The following is an 18264-nucleotide window of genomic DNA, read 5'->3' on the forward strand; positions in this document are numbered from 1 at the left end:
GTGAATGACCTCAAATACCTTATCCAGGACTACAAACAGCGTTTCCCGGAATCACCGGCAATTGAGACAGGGGGCTCGACGCATACTGCAGATACACCAGCAGCAGCCCCAAAACAGACACGGCCAACTACTCAGGTCCGCCATGAGAAAGTGCCACCTCAGGTGATAGAATCATCAGAGGAGGAGGCTGAAGAAATGGAAGAGGGTGAGGTCCAAGAAGACCACACGGATCACGATGAGGAGGAGGAGTATGTGGCATCTTCCCCAGCTTCACCGCAGCCGCGCCAAGCAGATTCACCGCCAGTGGACATTGGCGGGTTCCATAGGATAGTTGAAAGAGCAGCGAAGCGGTTTCATATGGTGATGGAATCGACTGAGACCGAGTGCTTCTTACATGACTTCAAGGAGCAAGCGAAGAAGACAACGAAGTCGATCCCAATAATAGACTTTCTCTGGGACCAGGGAAAGAAACTCATGCTGACGCCGGCATCTGTACCTACAGTTGTTCCACGCCTGGATAAAAAATACAAGGCTCCAACCACGGCGCCAGCTTGCCTTAATGGGCACCCGAAACCGGATTCGGTCGTAACCCAGGCGGCCCAAAAGAATTCTCGCAACCCTTGGACACAATCGGTAAAAGGTTTTCTACGACATCGGCCATGACCATCAAGGTGGCCAACTCCATAGCCCTGTTAGGGCGTTATAACTGCCAGCTTTGGGTGGATATAGCCCCATATATAGCGGAACTGCCAGACACAGTTCAGGAGGAGGTCAAGGCGCTGCTTACAGAGGGCCAAACCTCTGCAGCTGAGATCATTGATTGTGCCATAGATGTGGCCATGACGGGCTTCCGACAACTAGCTGGGGCAGCAGTCCTCCGACGTCAGGGATGGCTTAAGGCAACATCGTTCAGGCAAGAGGTGCAGACGAAGGTGCTGGACATGCCCTTCGACGGCCAACACCTTTTCGGGGACAAGATTGACTAGGCGCTCCAAGCGATCAAGAAAGACACCGATACTGCTAGAGCACTTGGTACTTTGCAGGCAAGGAATCAGTCCTTTCGAGGAAACAAATCCAGAGGCCAGTCCTCCTACAGGGGATCCTATCAAAATAGGTCCTCGTACTCCTACCAGAATAAATCCCAGTACCAACAGAAGCAGCAACAAGGTCGCCAGACTTCTTATGGGAGATCAAACTTCAAGGGCAAAAACCAGAAGAGGGGCACTGGCGGACGCCAGTGACCAATTACTCCAGCCAGTCCAGCAACTATATCCTTCATTAAAGATTGGAGGAAAATTGACCCATTTCCTAGAAAATTGGCATCTCATCACCACAGATCGCTGGGTGCTCCAATTAATAAGATTCGGCCATTCCCTGGAATTCACCACCATCCCACCTGCAACCCCTCCCCGCAGGCTTCCGCACAAACATCACCAAGTGCCTTTCACCTGTGGCAGCTTTCCTGCGTCAACTGGGTCACCAAGTCTTCCCCTACCTCGACGACTGGCTGGTAAAGCCACCTTCAGCTGCAGGCGCGACCGAATCCTCCAACGCCTGCACCAATCTTTTTCAGCTGCTAGGGTTGACTCTCAATCACGAGAAATCCTGCATGTCCCCAACAAGAAACATCACCTTCAAACCGACCTTGAACACGGAATGCGCAAGGGCATTTCCTTGAAAGGAAAAACAAAATAATATCTCTGGCCACGGCTGTGGCATCAAGGAGGTCCCTGAGAGTTCGAACCTACAAATCACTCCTAGGAATGATGTCTTCTTGTATACTCCTCATCCCTCACTGCAGACTCAGGATGCGTCCATTGCAAGAAGCCCTCACGAACCAATGGACACAGAGTACAAGAATTTGTCTTTAGGACTGCCATTCCTACTTCCAGCAGCACCGCTGGTGATCACCACCGATGCATCCTTGGAAGGCTGGGGAGCCGTCCTACAGGACCTCCAAGTAAGTGGCAAATGGACAGATCAGGAGAAGCAACTCCATATCAATCTCCTGGAACTAAGGGCTGTGTATCTGGCGCTACAAGCCTTTTTACCACGCATCCAGAACTCCCAGGTGCTCGTCAGAACGGACAACACCACGACGATGCACTATCTCAACAAACAGGGAGGAACGCGTTCGCTCACTCTATCACGTGAATCGCAAAAGGTCTGGAACTGGCTTCTGCTCCATGGGATCTCGCTCAGGGTGGACTATGTCCCGGGCAAGGACAACACCATTGCGGACGCCCTAAGCAGACAAAGATCCCTCTCCCACGAATGGGAGCTCGACAAGAGTACACTGGATCACATATTCTCAGAATGGGGAGTCCCAGGAATCGACCTGTTTGCCACCAGGGAGAACGCCAAATGCCCAAACTACGCAAGTTGGCGTCCCCAACCAAGGTCACTCGGAAATGCCTTTTCCATAGGTTGGTTCAGCGTATTTGCGTACGCTTTTCCGCCGTTTCCCATGATCTCCAGGGTCCTCAGGAAGATGAAGGCGGAGCCCTGTACCCTGATCCTAATTGCCCCGTTCTGGCCGAGGCAGCACTGGTTCTCGGACCTTCATCGCCTCCATCAGGACACCGATTCGTCTGAAGCAGCACCCGAACCTGCTGACAATGTCCAACGGGCAGGTGCAATACCCGAACCTGCAATCGCTCAGGTTATCGGCCTGGCTCCTGAGCACAGAGAGTTCTGTCATTTAAACATCCCGCAGGAATGCAGGGACGTGCTGGCAAAAGCGAGAGCGGTCAGTACCAACAAAACCTACTCTCTAAAATGGAAAAGATTCTGCACATGGTGTTTAGAAAACGGCCTGAGACCACTCCATATCACACCTGAACAGATATTGCCATATCTACTACACTTGGCACAGTCAGGATTGGCGCACGCATCCATAAAGGTGCATCTGGCGGCCATTTCAAGATTCACCAGGACTTACCAAGGACCATCTCTCTGGTCCAGTAGGCTTATCAAGCAGTTCCTAAAGGGACTATATAGATCCTTCCCAAGACCTAGACGGGTCCCACCGACATGGCACCTCAATTTAGTCCTTAACCAACTCATGAAGCACCCTTTTGAGCCCATTCATCGAGCATCCATCAAGTACATCTCATGGAAAACTGCTCTGCTGCTCGCTCTAACATCTGCCAGGAGAGTCAGCGAGCTACAGGCTCTATCCATTCAGGAGCCCTTCATGCAGTTCAAACAGGACAGGGTGGTGCTGAGGACAAATCCCAAGTTCATACCGAAAGTGCCTTCAGACTTTCACCTTAATGAACCCATGGTTCTACGTTCCTTCTTTGCAAACCCTACCACCGCAGCAGAAAGGACGCTACACTCCTTGGACCTCAAAAGGTGTCTAAAGTTTTACATAGACAAAACAAAGAGCTTCAGGAAGTCATCACAGCTATTTGTGGCCTACAGTAGGCCAAGGATGGGTATGCCTCTAACGAAGCAGAGCATCTCCAGGTGGATCTCCTCATCGATAGCATTCTGCCATGACGGGGCCGGGCGGCCTTTGAGAGCTAGGGTGGAAGCGCATTCCACCAGAGCGATGTCCACATCAGCAGCGCTGTTCGCTGGAGTGCCGATTTTGGACATATGTAGAGCGGCGACGTGGAAGTCACCGCACACCTTCTCCAGACACTACTGCCTGGATGCTGAACTTATGAAGGATGCAGCGGTGGGCCAGGCGGTGCTTCGCCATCTATTCCAGTGAGGTGAGCCTTCCAACATCCCGCCATCCTGGTATGCACATCTCTTACTGCTATGATATATTGATGTATGCCAATGTTTCAAACTCGCATGGTAATATGTGTATTATCTAAAATGACTATATGGCATGATTACATCAGAAATGTGCATAATGTATTGCTGACTACTCTGATTCAGGCATGTGAATCTATGAAAGACACCCCTAATACTGGATAAGAAACGCGTTACTTACCTGTAACAGCAGTTATCCAGTATTGGTGTCTTTCATAGATTCACATGCAACCCTCCCGCCTCCCCTGGAAGGACTCAAGTCTCTCTCTAACTATATTACGCCTACCTAGCTTGGTGCGTACGAAAATCTGAGAGACTGAGGCTCCTGTCAGGAAGGTTCCAGAGGGAGGTGATAGCTGATTGGCTGGCTCTAAGAGTCTGGTCCTTTTTACATAAGGACAAGGATAGGCTACTAAGGGGAGGCCCTTAGGCCTATTTTTCTCTATGTATGTCTATAGGACATTACTTTTCTATGTACCGGAGGCTCCCGTCTCGACGACGGGGCATGATTCAGGCATGTGAATCTATGAAAGACACCAATACTGGATAACTGCTGTTACAGGTAAGTAACGTGTTTCCTCTCACCTAATGCTAATGGATGTGTGGTGTTTCTTTTGCTATGGGGTGCGTGTATTGTTATGCAGAAGTGGCTACTGTACATATCCGAAGTACACTGTATCACTCATTAAATGTGTTATCTGATAGATGCATTGTATACGGAAAGCAACCTTTTAGTTTTTTTACGGCACCAGGCTTTTATTATTTTTATATTTTGGTCACAACTCAAAATGTAAAACAATATTTCTGCCAGCAATTTGCTGACCATGGCAAAATGTTTTTTTTTTTTTTTATTGTTTTGTAGGAATGTATAAAGTTTTCCTCCACAGGCCATTGGGGCATTTCATTTGTTATTGGGCATAATGTGCAATAGCTGCTGTTAACCCCGAGCTGCTGAACTCTGCTGTCTAGGAACAAAACCTCATGGCTGAACTTTTAAGCTGAAGAGGTGGGCTAAAACATTCTTGAAGAATCAGTTAAAGTTTCACAGGCCAAAGTCCTTATGTTTGCACGCTATATAATCATTGAAAATAAAGAATCAAATAAGATTGTCATTTCCACTGTCGGAGAACAATGAGTAAAAGATACTGTTAATGACTCAAGCTATGTTTTAAAAAGGAAGGTTACTGCCTAAAAACCAATGACAAAATTAGGAGTGGCCAATTCCAGTCAAACGAAGGGCTGCTGAGTGACTACCCAAGTCAGGAAGCTGAATCATACAGATATGTGAGGTTACTGTAACTGAGAGTCAAGATCTTTCGTGAATGTGGTTTACCAGCTATGTTGAAGTCTGCTTGTTACCTCGACTGAGTTTCTATTTGTTGTAAGTGGGTGTAGTTTTGTTCTCTTTCGGTTTTAATTGTGTATCACCGTTCCCGTATCCTGCTTTTCCTATTCTCTCGTTTAGTTTTTTGAAACACTGACCCTTTCATTGTATTTTTAGGTTGTGCTTTTTTTGCATTTCCATGTTGGCTCGGTTTCTCATTAGAATCACTATTTTCCCATTTTGTGCTCGATTTTGGCTGCTTTCTGCCGGGCTTTGAACATAGATAGATGTTGTCCTTGATGATTTACCTGTCTTTAGCCTCATTGACATGAGGAGTTATCCAACACAAAGGGCCAGTTTAGCCAGACTCATGGTGACGTGGCAGTGGCGGATCTAACCACCACCGCACCTGCTGTCCGATCACCTGCTTACGTCTTGGGCGGTTAGACCGCCGGCTCTGCCAGGGAACCGCCGTTATCTGGCATAGGCAATGTATAATCAGGGGGCACCCACTATTCCAAACACATCTGGGTAGAACAATTATAGCAAAAACATAATGATGTGATGGAACCAATCAAATATTCTTTCTCTCAAAATGTGAAGGATACCATAAATTATTCCTTCACGGTGAGTTATTTACTTATTGAAATTAATCATATATTAGTAATATCATTGTCTGGACACAGTTTCATTTGATAAATCCCTTTTATCAATGTATAAATGTAGTATCGAATATTCCATTACATATAAAAATACATAAACATAAATCAATCAATCCAAAAAAGGAAAAAGCAAAACAACAAGGAACATTTAATCCATTCCTTATTCCCCTATAACAAATAATGGATGTTCACACTTTCTTTCATGAGCATTCCATTGTTCCAAGTAGCCCCATTCAATAGTACTGGGAGGTAATAACACTTATACCCCTTTATACAATTTATTAGTACTATATATCTCGATTCCACCAGTGATTTCAATTCCTCAGGGGCTCTTTATATTCAAAAATAGTCGACGCGTTTCAGCCCAACCTGCCTGCGGGCCTCATCAGGACTAGGGTATATAAGGATATATCTCCTGTAGCAACATCTATAATATAAAAAACATTTACAATATGTACAACTATGTATATATGTACATACAATATATACAAAATCAAAATGATATGCAGAACCTCTCTAGGGGTGGCAGTCTCATGAAATTACCAAGAATAAAGATAGAAATAATAAGAAAAGTAACTAAACCACCTGCAAAGTTCCATCACCCGTGTATTGAAATCTCATTGAAAAATAAAAGCATACTACTAAAAGAGTCCAGAAGTGTGAAATATAACCTAAAAAATAGGAAACCCCAACAAAAACGCACTATACAGTTACCAATTAAACAGCAATCCATGTTGTCCCATCAAAATCCTTAGCGGTAATGTCTCCATGGCGAGACTATATTTTCTGAATAACACGGAAAAACACGGGGAAACTTAGTTAGGTCACTATATCGTTACCACTACATGTATCTCGGATTCATACATTGTTGTTGTACATATTAAGGAATCCTCGGTCTTACCAATAGGGCCAAATCCTCCAGGGCCGAATCTAAGAACGGGGGACCTTTAAATCCTCACCCCCCTAAGCCATATGAACTTCGCGTGAATACTACCGAAAGGGAAAAAAGGAAAGAGGCAACAGTCTATCAGTATGCGGGACATTGCGTGAGCCAGACTTATAACGATTGTAGTCTGAGGTGTTAGAGTTCAATTTAAAATCATACCTTAAACTGTTCGAAACTTCTTGCTACATAGATCAACTTCTCCACACGGTTCCAGCGCGGAATCACGTAGCCGTAGAATGCGGAAGTACTAAATACCCAAAATAGAGAGCGGACTCTTACGTAGTCTAACGTGTCCCCCAGTAGAAACAGAAACAAGACAATCATTTCCTTACCCCAGGTACTCCAGATACTCCTTGTTATTAATAGCGTCGGCACACGCCTTGATAGAAGAAAGGGGTAATAAATAATTTAAGAAACAAAGAGATTAAAAATAAAACAGACTTAGAAAACCACCTCGTGAAAATTGTACTGCCACTCCGTACAATATTGCTGTGTGATTACTACACAAGACACTCCAGATTGATTCATATTACGATCATAGAAAACTGTTTCATTCCACTTAACATATATTCAGACCCTTAGTGCAGAAAACCCACTAACTTGAAGTCACATATGTTTTAAAATGCAAATGACAATAAGGCTATAGCAAGGGCTACACACAGCCGGATTATAAGTAGATAGAAACTACCAAACCAGAGAAGAGATTTTTTATGGTTCCTGTATCAGCGACCACATTTCATCTCTGTCATTAAGGCCTTGTGTTGCTGCTGCCTTGCTTCTGATCTATTAAGTTTCATTTGAAGAGTGTCCTTATTCGCATCTTGAACTACCAACAAAACCGACCAGTGCAAATCGTTTTCTGTATGGTTGTTAGAAAGAAAATGTTGAACTAGGGGAGCTCCCTGTGTCCTACATTTGATCCTTGACTTGTGCTGCAAGATCCGTGTTTTTTGCAGTCTGAGTCGTTTGTCCAATATAGAACTTGTTACATGGACAGTTAACACAGTATATGATGTTACTTGTGTTACAATTTGAAAAAACTCTCTGCTCATGTGTGAATCCATTAATGACTATTTGTTTAGAATCAATAGTCATTTTACATGCAACACAGTTTTGGCATCTGTAATGCCCTGACACAGGTGGTAAACTTAAAAGACCCCTTAAGTCTTTTCTTGGGAGATCAGTAGTTCTTGCTGCTCGTACCAGGTGTTGTCTAATATTTCTACCTTTCCTGAATGCAAACAATGGCTTCGAAATATCTAAGGTGTCAATGAGCTTCCAATTAGATTGAATTATCTTTTTAATTTTGTTCGCTTTGGGTCATACGTCAGAACACATGTGAGGGGTGATTTGTCTTCTCTTGACGTGAACCACGCTCTTTTGCACCGCTGCGCCAAATTCTCATAATTTGGGCCTTAGTTACTGAGCTTCTGAGAACAAGGAATTACCAACCCTTGAAATAAAAGCAGTTTGCACGAGGCAACATTAGTTTCAAAGAAGTCCAATTAATTATTTTAATTTCTAATTTAAACTTATTCTAAAGCGGTTCATATGCATTTTTGGTGTAAAAGTAAAGGGATAATATCAAATGCAATTCCGTACGGAGATGAGGAAACTTTACATTACATTGAATGCAATTAAGCATTTTTTACGAACATTTTAAAGTCGAGTCACAAATCAAAGCACAAATTCTACCTTGGTAGACATTAAAGATTTTCTGTTGGACGCTGCGATTGCCCACCCTTCTTTTCCCTAGTTTTCTGGGCGATAGCTGATCTTCAGACAGTCCTCTTGAACAGTGGAGCTGTTAAAGAGAATGCACTTTCTTAGACCACTTTCAATAATAATTACTTTTCCCATGGTAAATATTTCTATGACCTGTTCTGTAGCATGCCATCATACTCTATTCTCCTCCTCATTTTATTATTTTGTTAACCGTCATATGTCTGGTTCACCAAAGTTAGTGGGCTACCCCAATATTAAAAGGCCAAAATGAAAGTAAGCTCAGTTAAGGCATAATTTATATTTAAGTCAGTATGTTGGAGTTAGGCCTAAACTATTCTAATTGCATTCATTATCTGTAGATGACTGACATTTCTCAATTAAACGTGTCTACCACGAGGACACGTTCTACAAATTCTCAATAACTTGGATATTTTAATTACCATTCCATTTTTTTAGTTTATGAGCTTATCTTCTCCCTCTGTGAAACTTCCTTTCTTTGTCTATATATCTGTTATTTGGAGACGCAAGGTGCCCATAAACTCTAGCAACACCAAAAGGGCGTACTGTTGTAAAATGCCCGGCCTTTGATTTACTTGTCTGTCACTGGTGTGGAAATCTGAAATAATTTCTCTTAGCATAAGCTGAAGCCATCTTGGGTGTGGCATCCATTTTGTTGGCTTTGTATTTCTCCCATCCTCTGCTGCTCGCCATTTTCCCTGCCTGTGCTGTCTATTTTAGTTGACTTCCTGACTCAGCTAAAAGCAATATGCATGCTAAGAGTTTGATGTTTTTGGCGGATGCGGAGAGCGCGTTGGACGGAGCGATTGCCCTCTTGGAGGAGTTTGGTCGTCTGTCCGGGCTTAAGGTCAACTGGGGCAAGACATGCTTGTTCCTGTTGTCGCAGGGAGGTCGGACCCCGCGGGCGTTGGGACAGATCCGGTGGGAAGGCAGCTGCCTACGATATCTGGGGGTTAACATTCATCATACCCAGACTGATTTGTTGGAGGGGAATGTTGGCAGGGCCCTTCGCGGCTTGCAGGGTAGCATGGGGTTTTGGAGCACGCTCCCACTCTCGTGTGCCGGGAGGCTGGCGCTGTTGAAAATGGTGGCGTTGCCACGCCTTCTTTACTTTTTTCGCACCCTTCCTATATGGATCCCGGCGTCGTTTTTCGCGCGGCTGCGGGCACTGTCTACGGGCTTCATTTGGGGCTCGGGAAGGCGGCGAGTGGCGCTGACCACGTTGCGGCGGCCGAGAGCAGAGGGGGGCCTGGCAGCCCCGGATTTTGAGTGGTACTAATTGGCGGCCCAGCTATAATGGCTTACGCAGGCGGTGGCCAGGGAGTATAGTGGCCCGGAGGGCCCACAGGGCAGGCTGATTCCGCGGCATGTGCTGGCCTTTATAGTCCTCCACCAGCGGTTAGACCTGACCCAGCTTACCTTGGAGGAACGTACCCTCCGGTTGTGCTGGAACAGGTGTCAGAGGAGGGCCGCCATAGTCCACCCCTATGCCCCGGAGATCCCCCTGGGGATGTGTACGGCGTTCCCGCATGGGGGAGATTGGTCTGGGCTAGCGGTTTGGGAGGAGCTGGGCGTGCAGATGGTAGGGGACTTATTTAGAGAGGGAGTGCTGTTGCCTTTCCAGGACTTGCAGGACTCTTATGGGCTCCCGCGGGGGGACTTCCTGCTTCATGCGGCCCTTGTGGTGAGCCTCCAGAAACATTGGAATATGGGGCTTTCGGAGCCGCAGACCGCCGCGGGTTGCCAATATGTAGTGATGGCGGCGGGGACGACTAAGGCCATTACTTGCCTCTATCGCCGGCTGTTGATGGAGGGCTTGCACCCTCTGGGCGCCCTGAGGGAGAAGTGGGAAACGGACCTTGAGAAGGCGATCACAGAGTCGACGTGGTCCACGCTGGTGCGGAGGGCCTGGAAGGAAACGAGGAATGCCCGGTTTCAGTTAGTCCAGTTTTTTACGTTACACAGGGCGTATCTGACGCCGGCCAAGATCTTGCGATATTTCGGGGGGGTACACTCTGTGTCCGCGGTGTGGGGGAGAGGGGGCGGACTTTCGGCACATGTTTTGGTCCTGTACGCAGTTGGGTGACTACTGGGGTGATGTTGTGGATTGTTTGAACCAGGTGACGGACCGCTCCATTGCCCCGGACATGGGGGCTTGTTTGTTGCTTTGGTTTCCCCACACTCGCCGTACGAAGGTCACTAGCAAGTTTTATGATCTGGGGTTGATAATGGCCAAGAGGGAACTGACTATGCACTGGAAATCCCGGGGGGGGCCTGCTTCATGCGATGGAGGGCGGCGTTGGCGCGATGGGCGGGGGCTGAGGGTACGCTCCGGGTGCAATTGGCCCTTCGGAGGGACGATGAGAAGGCACTAGCGACGGCCCGGGCATGGGAAGCGTTGGTGGTGGAACTTCAGGGGTTGATGTCTGATGCTGGGGAAGGGGAGAGCACATCTGACAGGCAGGAGGGAAGGCTCTGTTTGCTTAGGGAGAGGTTGGGCTCCTGTATCTTATTTATTAGGGAGGAGGGGCACATCGGAAGAGGGGTAGGGGACGGGGGCACACTGACATGGGGTGGGGGGGGGGGAAAGGGGACTGGTGGGAAGGATGTTCCTTCTCCTGGATAATTGGTCTTGATGATAAATGTGCGGTACCTCCTGGACGGGTGGAGGCAGGGGGATGTTTGTTGAGTTGTTGATTTGGAAAACAATAAAAAACGTTTCAACAAAAAAAAAAATGCATGCTATGAGTTTGTAGCTACCAGAACACCTGGTCTCAGACTCAACTGTCAATCTCTTACTGCTGCCATAAGCACTCCTGCTCCCCCTCCCACTTTGCTGACTAAGTGATCTCCCATCTTCCCATGTTTGTCGGTAACTATTCCTATGTAGGCCTGTGCCTTCTATTTGTATCCACATGCTTACCAGTGCAGAAAAAGCTGTATATAAGGCCTGTGTTCTGTGACTTCAGTGTACTACCTCAGGCAGTTCTTGAGAGTGCGGTGTGGACGTAGTCCCACTCATGAGTGATTAATAAACTTATTTGAATTCCAGCTTCAGTGCCAATCTCTATTTTGTTGGTCTAAGGACCCGTGGACAGAGAAGGGTGATCCCAGCACCGGTGTGCTCATTAAAAGGCACATTTCTACACTGGCATGTCTTGGGATTACATAGGTTATCATGTTTTTGTGTGCTTAATGCATTTGCTAGTACAGTCAGCAGTCTTGTAGATTGGTTTCAGCTTTGCCTTAGTCACACAAGCAATTTGTGGTTCTCATTTTGCTCTGTGAATAAGTAGCTTTCGCTGCTCCAAAGTAGGTGCAGTGCCATGGCTCTTCCACTTCCAGCACTCCTTCCCTAAATATCCTTCAAAATCCCTGCCTGTCAGCGTTAAGTACTTATCACTTACTAATGTGTCTTCTACTCCACGAAAAGGATGTGTGCGATAAAGAGTTGTATATGCTGCACAAAATGAAGATTGTAAATTCAAAATGTCCGTTTTAATCTCTTCAGGGTAGGCTGTAAAGTCAACATGGTTGTGATGTGCAATGGAAAGTCTCCAGTGTTCCTCAGTAGATGCGGTGGCAAAGCCTTGTGAAGGATCTTGAGGGAGTGTACCACCTTGAGATGCGTACTTATTGGACCTTCACTACTCTTAGCCAATTACACACTAAGCAAAGTACTCTTTATGTTACAAGCTATGATTTGTTCTATTGTTTGGACTTCTCATATTTACAATTCTTCCCAAACCTTGGTGCAAGTAATACTCATTTGGTTTTAGTAGCTTTGTTTGAATATTTTGTGCTTTTGAAAATACACAGATCAGAAAAGTGAATCTGAATCTTTCTCCATCATTTGCTCTATTTCTGCAGTCACATTGCACTGAAAATTAAATTTCTGTGGTCCTCAAGACATCAGATTACATCAGATGTTAAGAAAAAATCAGCAATGCTGCTATTTTAGAGTTCTTTTTTGTGCTGCTCTGTTAACATTCCTACTTTTGAGGCAGTTTTTAGGATTCGCCTGCGATGCAGCGCATGCGCTGCTTCGCCTTGGCGAGATCTATAGTTGTTGCTTTTCTGTCCGGCTTCTTTGGAAGCGGGGTTGGTGTCTGCCCTGTCTCCCTTAGGCCCGCCCACCCGGACTGGACTCCACGCTGCGTCTCTTCACTTCTCCCAGCTTTTATTTAAAACAGCATCCACTTCCTAAGTATGTACAACCATCTCTCCCCTAACCGCTAACCCCCTTTCTATATATACAGTGCCTTCACGAGCAAAACCGCACGATCACCACTGAAGGCAATAGTGTTTTATCGCAACCTGCTTTCGGAGTACTTTTACCAGAAGCTAATATTGTCCTTGCCATATGGCCGCACGCGTGAAGCAGAAATGGACAGCCCTGAAGATTGTGTGTGATCGCCCTCTAGCGGAAATGTGAGAGATTGTTAGATCAGCCTTGTGATGCATATTTATACAACGTTGGCATTTCCCAAAGGTGCCAGAGAGCGCCGTGCAAGACAAATATTTAGTTACATGGAAGTTACAGATGGTTTGAGATGAACGTATACAGCTATAAAAAAAATTATAAAGGTTGAAAATATAACATGGTAGATCATTACATAAAGCAGAATGTAAAGGAGGTATATACACCCGTTAAATGGTTGCGGCAGTGTAGGTTTCTGCGCAAAGAGTTGATTACTGCGTCTTGGCTAATAAATCATTGGAGGAGAAGAACTTTCAGGTCCGTTTTGTCTGGAAATACTAACTAAATTGCAACTTGGCAGTGCCTAAACTCTGAACTGGTTTTAGGTGCGAAATCTCAACCACCAATGGATGCCTGTTGTTAAAACTCTTGTCTGAAAAGTCTGCCGCCCAGAGAGGAGTTCCATTTATGTTGCCTATTTACATTACTCTCACAACTGCATTAGTTTCAATAGGCAGGGCTATTCTATGGAAAAGTGTAACATCATGGGGAGTAACCATAGTATTATGCCGAATAATAATCTAATTTCATAGTATGCCATGGTCTGTAATATCGACAAAGGGAACAATCATTTCGAATGCAATAGGTCTCGAAATTACGCGAGTTTGAGCTATTGCCATTGTAAATGACAATGCCTTTTATTTTTCTTTTGTTTTTTAAAACATAAGTAAAAGGCATTGTTATTTACAATGGCAATAGCTTATACTTGCGTAAATGCGAGACCTATTGCATTAAAAGTAACAAGCATTTGCGAAGTGTGTGTTCTGTCGATGTTGAGTAATGTTTCTTTTTATTGTGTTTATAGTTTACCTTTTTAATTGCCCCTAGGCAATTTTTATTATCCCACGCAGTCAAAATGAACTATTGTTACTGCTTAATATCTTTACTTTTATCATTGTTTTTTTGGGGGTGACTCGTTACAGTTGTAAAGAATGCTTGCAGTGTCTAATGACTGAATACGATTCTGCATTCTGTGACGCGTGTGAGCTTGTCATACCCTAGGAACAGAGCATTAAAAGCAATGGATGTTGCTGCCAATATCACTAGAGAATCACGCCTTTGTAATTTTGCTTTAGGGTAAAAAGCAGGAATACTAATTCTTGTCCTTTGTCATTCTTGTTACTATGGAAACAACAAATATGTTTCTGTACACTTCATATTGTGGAGGTGGATGAGCAAGTTATAGACCGCTCTCTGGAAAACCAGGCTCTTTACTAAGTAAACAGATCTCATTTACTTGCCCAGGCTCTCCTTCAACTTTAGTTGCTTGACTTGTTGTGGGAAGAATTGAAGGTGGATCTATTTTTAGGAGAGATTTTACTAACCACTGTATATTTTGAAATACTAAGCAGGAATGCAAATATTTCCATATTTACTGTACGTCTTCCCTGCAGGTGGTAGGAAGTTCAGAAATAGGTTGACTGTATACCACCAAATACTTGGTATTTCTTTGTACAATCATTTTTGTTTTACCAGTAGCAGAAATTACTTGACTATCTACAATAAAACAATAATACCACATGGTATAGTTCAAGGAAGACGTAGCTTCTATCCTTGCAAATGTTGGATGACTCTGCTATTTTCTGCATGACTGGTCACCTGCCTACATTGGTCCCTTTATTATAAAGAAATCAATTCTAATATTGCTTCTGTTATTATATAATAATCTTTAAGATCATTGACCAAAAAAGGGGATATATCTTCATCGCCCACGTGGTATTGTTGTTCTTTGTATATAAACGCAGTTGGCACACACTAATCAGCACATAAGCATAATTTGCATTCACAATCCTTCATTCTTCCATCGTTGTATTCCTTTAAATTCTAGACTCCACACGTCCGTATGTAAATCGTGGACTCCACGAGTTATTTGTTTTGCTTTTTCACAGAGTTGAATGTCACAGTAGCCAACATGTGTTTCGTCGACAATTTTGTCAATTTACATACTGACGTGTCGAGTCCAGAATTCAAATGAATACAACAATGGAAGAATGAAGGATTATGAATGCAAAGTCTGCTTATGAACTGATTAGTGTGTGCCAACTGGGTTTATATAAAATGTAGAGGAACCTGTGAGGGGTTCTGAATTTTGGATGTGAGGTGAACATTCTTCCTGGATGAGCACCACTCTGATTATTTTGAGCGCTGAGTTATATCCCATTTTTTCACCCCTCTTGTTGACTTATTGTTGCAGCCTGCCTTACATGAAGGCTGTATGCTTGAACCAGTGTTCTGACCACACTGTTTGAATTTGACACATTGTTCGTGCAGTTATGCATTACTCCTTCAGGAGTAGTTCTTAGAGTAAATTTGGGCAATTTAAATAGATTGTGCTTGTGATATTTCACCTTACACATTCTGTGTCTTTATGGAATGACTTTTTTGTATTTCAGAAGATCAGCTTCCCCCTTCTGTAACCAGTGAGGCTAGCAGCACAGTGTCTGAAGATGCCTTATTTAGGGATAAATTGACACACATGGGAAAATGTGAGTATTCACAATCTGTCAGGGGCATTAAGTGTAATTTTATAGGCATGTACTTATTAATGAAGTCCTTTTGGTGCATTTATTACTATTTATGTATGGTTTATAATCGGTCTTCTAGATCTGTCCATCTGTTTCTAGCAAAAGTGAATGTTTTGGAGAATGAAAAGAGGGATTTATAAATCTCTCACCCCCACATGAATAGCAATAAGCAACATTTGGTGAATGACACGAGTCCTTTTCTTCACTTTAACCTGTTGGAGTGCACAGCAGTTTTACTCCTAGCCACATAATAAGAGTGCCTTTTTTGTGCTTGAATTATGAGCACATTGGTTTAGCCAGTGTAGTAGTGACTGGTAGTTGGCTTCATTTCTCCTAGTTGACCATTGCTACATCACAATACTGGGGAGTATAAATCTTGACATATAAATCTCAACAAACCAACTACTTGCATAGAATTCTGATATCTTTGTGGACAGTGCTTACTATGGTTATTGATCTGTTACTTATTTGTTTTGTGGGGAAGAACTAAATACAAACAAGCCGGAACAATACTTCTGCGCGAGCCAGAAGGTTTACGAGAACCGTGTTTTTGACTTGCGTCTTCATTGCAGGGGGTTTTTCAGCATTATTATTTTAATGGGAGTGGATTCTACCTTTGTGTAGCTAAGAAAAAGAAGAATCTGCCTCCTAACTGGGTATATTTAAGCTGTAACATCACATAACCTTTTAACAGTCTTTCTAGTTGCGTGGGTGGCCTATTTGGCTCATTTTATATAGTTTGCAACACCATGATATCACTCTTTGGCAGTCCCAAGTAGACATTGATACTGAGCAATTCCTAGAAACAGCTTGGCCTGAAAATAATAATACTTAGTCATTGCCCCTATTAAAGAGTGCAATGAAATCCATCAGGACTGCTTGGTGTTGAACCTGTGCTACTTCCAGATAGGGATATCTGCCAGTGTGTCAGACCAGTATATCTGGCCTGTCTGGCAAGTCAGTAGGACATATCAATAGAAGGTGTATGTAAGCATGCTGTGACTCATGCAGATGGTGATTGTTGCACTACAATTAATAATTCAGTTGGCTATTACCCAAAATTCACCATTTACATGAAAGTGAATCTGGCTGTAGTCTGCATATGTGTACAGATGAGTAGAACCATAATCTAAGTAGTCTTATTTTATCTGCCCCAGTGGCTTTCTGGCCCTATCGCAAACTGCACCTTTGTCCAGTGGAATGCTTTGCCGTTACTGTAAGGTTGTTTGTTCCTCAGTTTTGAAGGCTTTATATTTGACCCAGAAGTTTAATCCCTCTCCTAGAACACAGAAATAGCGGGTGGGAGGGAGATAATTCAGCTGTTTGATAAGGAATAGTGGAACTCAAACCAGCAGACGAAGAAAAATTCAGCCTCATGGTGTAAAGATGAACAGGAACCCCACTCTAGCTCAGTAAGAGATTGGATCCTCCAACCAGAATACAAACAAGCATTTACAATGCAACGGTCTCGGCATTGTTAAAGTTAGAGCTATAGGCATTGCTCATGACATTATTTTTGTTTATGTTTTTGTTTTTAAAACATGTAGAGAAACAGCATTGTTATTTACAATGTCAATAGCTTAATCAGTGTGTGTGTAGGTGGCTCTGTGTGTGGGTGCAAATGCAATAGGTCTCGCATTTGAGAGTGATTAAGCTATTGACATTGTAAATAACAATGCCGTTTCTTTAAATGTTTTAAAAACAAAAACATAAACAAAAATAATGTCATGAGCAATGCCAATAGCTCTAACTTTACCAATGCCGAGACCATTGCATTGTAAATGCTTGTTTTTAGGAGGCACAAGGCAACCGACTTGCTTCTTGGTCCACTGATAAAATTGTCATCAGAGCTTAAGGGCAGCCGCGGCCCATGCCGCTAAGAGCGGTGGGCTGGGCAAGAGGGGTGGTGGGGGGGGGGGGGGGGATTTCTGTAGATCTACGACGAGGGAAAATGAATTATTTAATTTTCCCTCATGGCCGCCTGTCAAATTCTCGCCCCTCCCCCCTCCTGAAAAGTTGAGGCATGATCCTTTTCCAATTGGAAAATGTTAGGTGCTTGGAGTCCTTAAGTGCCTGATTATTAAAAGCAGTGTCTGATGGAAAATGCAGCCTGGGGGCCTCCTGGGGAGTCCACCGGTTTGTACATGCATAGATCACTGAGTGGTTAGAATGCTGGCTCTCTGTGTGAAGATTCATAGCATTTCTATAAAATCGTAAACAATACAAAAGCGTTTTTAATCAGAAGCAGATTGCTAGTTCAAGGTCTGAGCATGTTTGAATGTGAACTGTGACTGTGCACAATCGCACCTGCCCTGAACTAGAAACTTCTCGGGAAAAACATTGTTGAACTGCTTTATTGATATTATTAATACATATATCAAATACATTGGGGAGGAAATAAAGTACACTTCAAGAAATATTATTACCTCCAGAAACTATTATCCCAGTATGAGAAGAAAAAAAAAAAACTTATTTCGCTCATGATAACGATGATTGACAGTGGATAATGGTTGGGGGTCACAAGGGTCTGCGGACCCCCGTAAAAGGCACCTTAAGAACGGCTGGAATAACATACTGTTAATAGTGTGATTTATGCTCAGGTAAAGGGATGTCTTTTTACTTTATCTGTCCGTTTGTACTTTAGAAGTTCTTCTCTGTACCCCGACTGTTTTACTGCAAATGTTTATATAACCCCGACTACGTTTGTGCTACATAAACTCTACTAGATAAATAAGTCTATTGTCACAATGGCCACGTGTTATGATCGTTAAATAAACGCAAGTCGTGTTCAGCTCCTCACAGACTCCAGTACTGAA

At 43.9% G+C, this 18264-nt stretch overlaps 1 protein-coding gene across 3 annotated transcripts in view; it reads left to right on the forward strand.

The window, feature by feature from the left end:
- CUEDC1 (CUE domain containing 1) overlaps nucleotides 1-18264 on the forward strand; it is a 535352-nt gene that overhangs the window by 453657 nt on the left and 63431 nt on the right. For all 3 annotated transcript variants that reach the window (XM_085649520.1, XM_085649521.1, XM_085649522.1), the window contains one exon: nucleotides 15317-15409. In XM_085649520.1, coding sequence (XP_085505646.1) covers nucleotides 15317-15409 — 93 coding nt within the window. The remainder of the gene's footprint in view (nucleotides 1-15316; nucleotides 15410-18264) is intronic.

This window comes from Triturus cristatus, chromosome 3_2 (genome assembly GCF_964204655.1).
Source record: "Triturus cristatus chromosome 3_2, aTriCri1.1, whole genome shotgun sequence".
Taxonomy (NCBI): domain Eukaryota; kingdom Metazoa; phylum Chordata; class Amphibia; order Caudata; family Salamandridae; genus Triturus; species Triturus cristatus.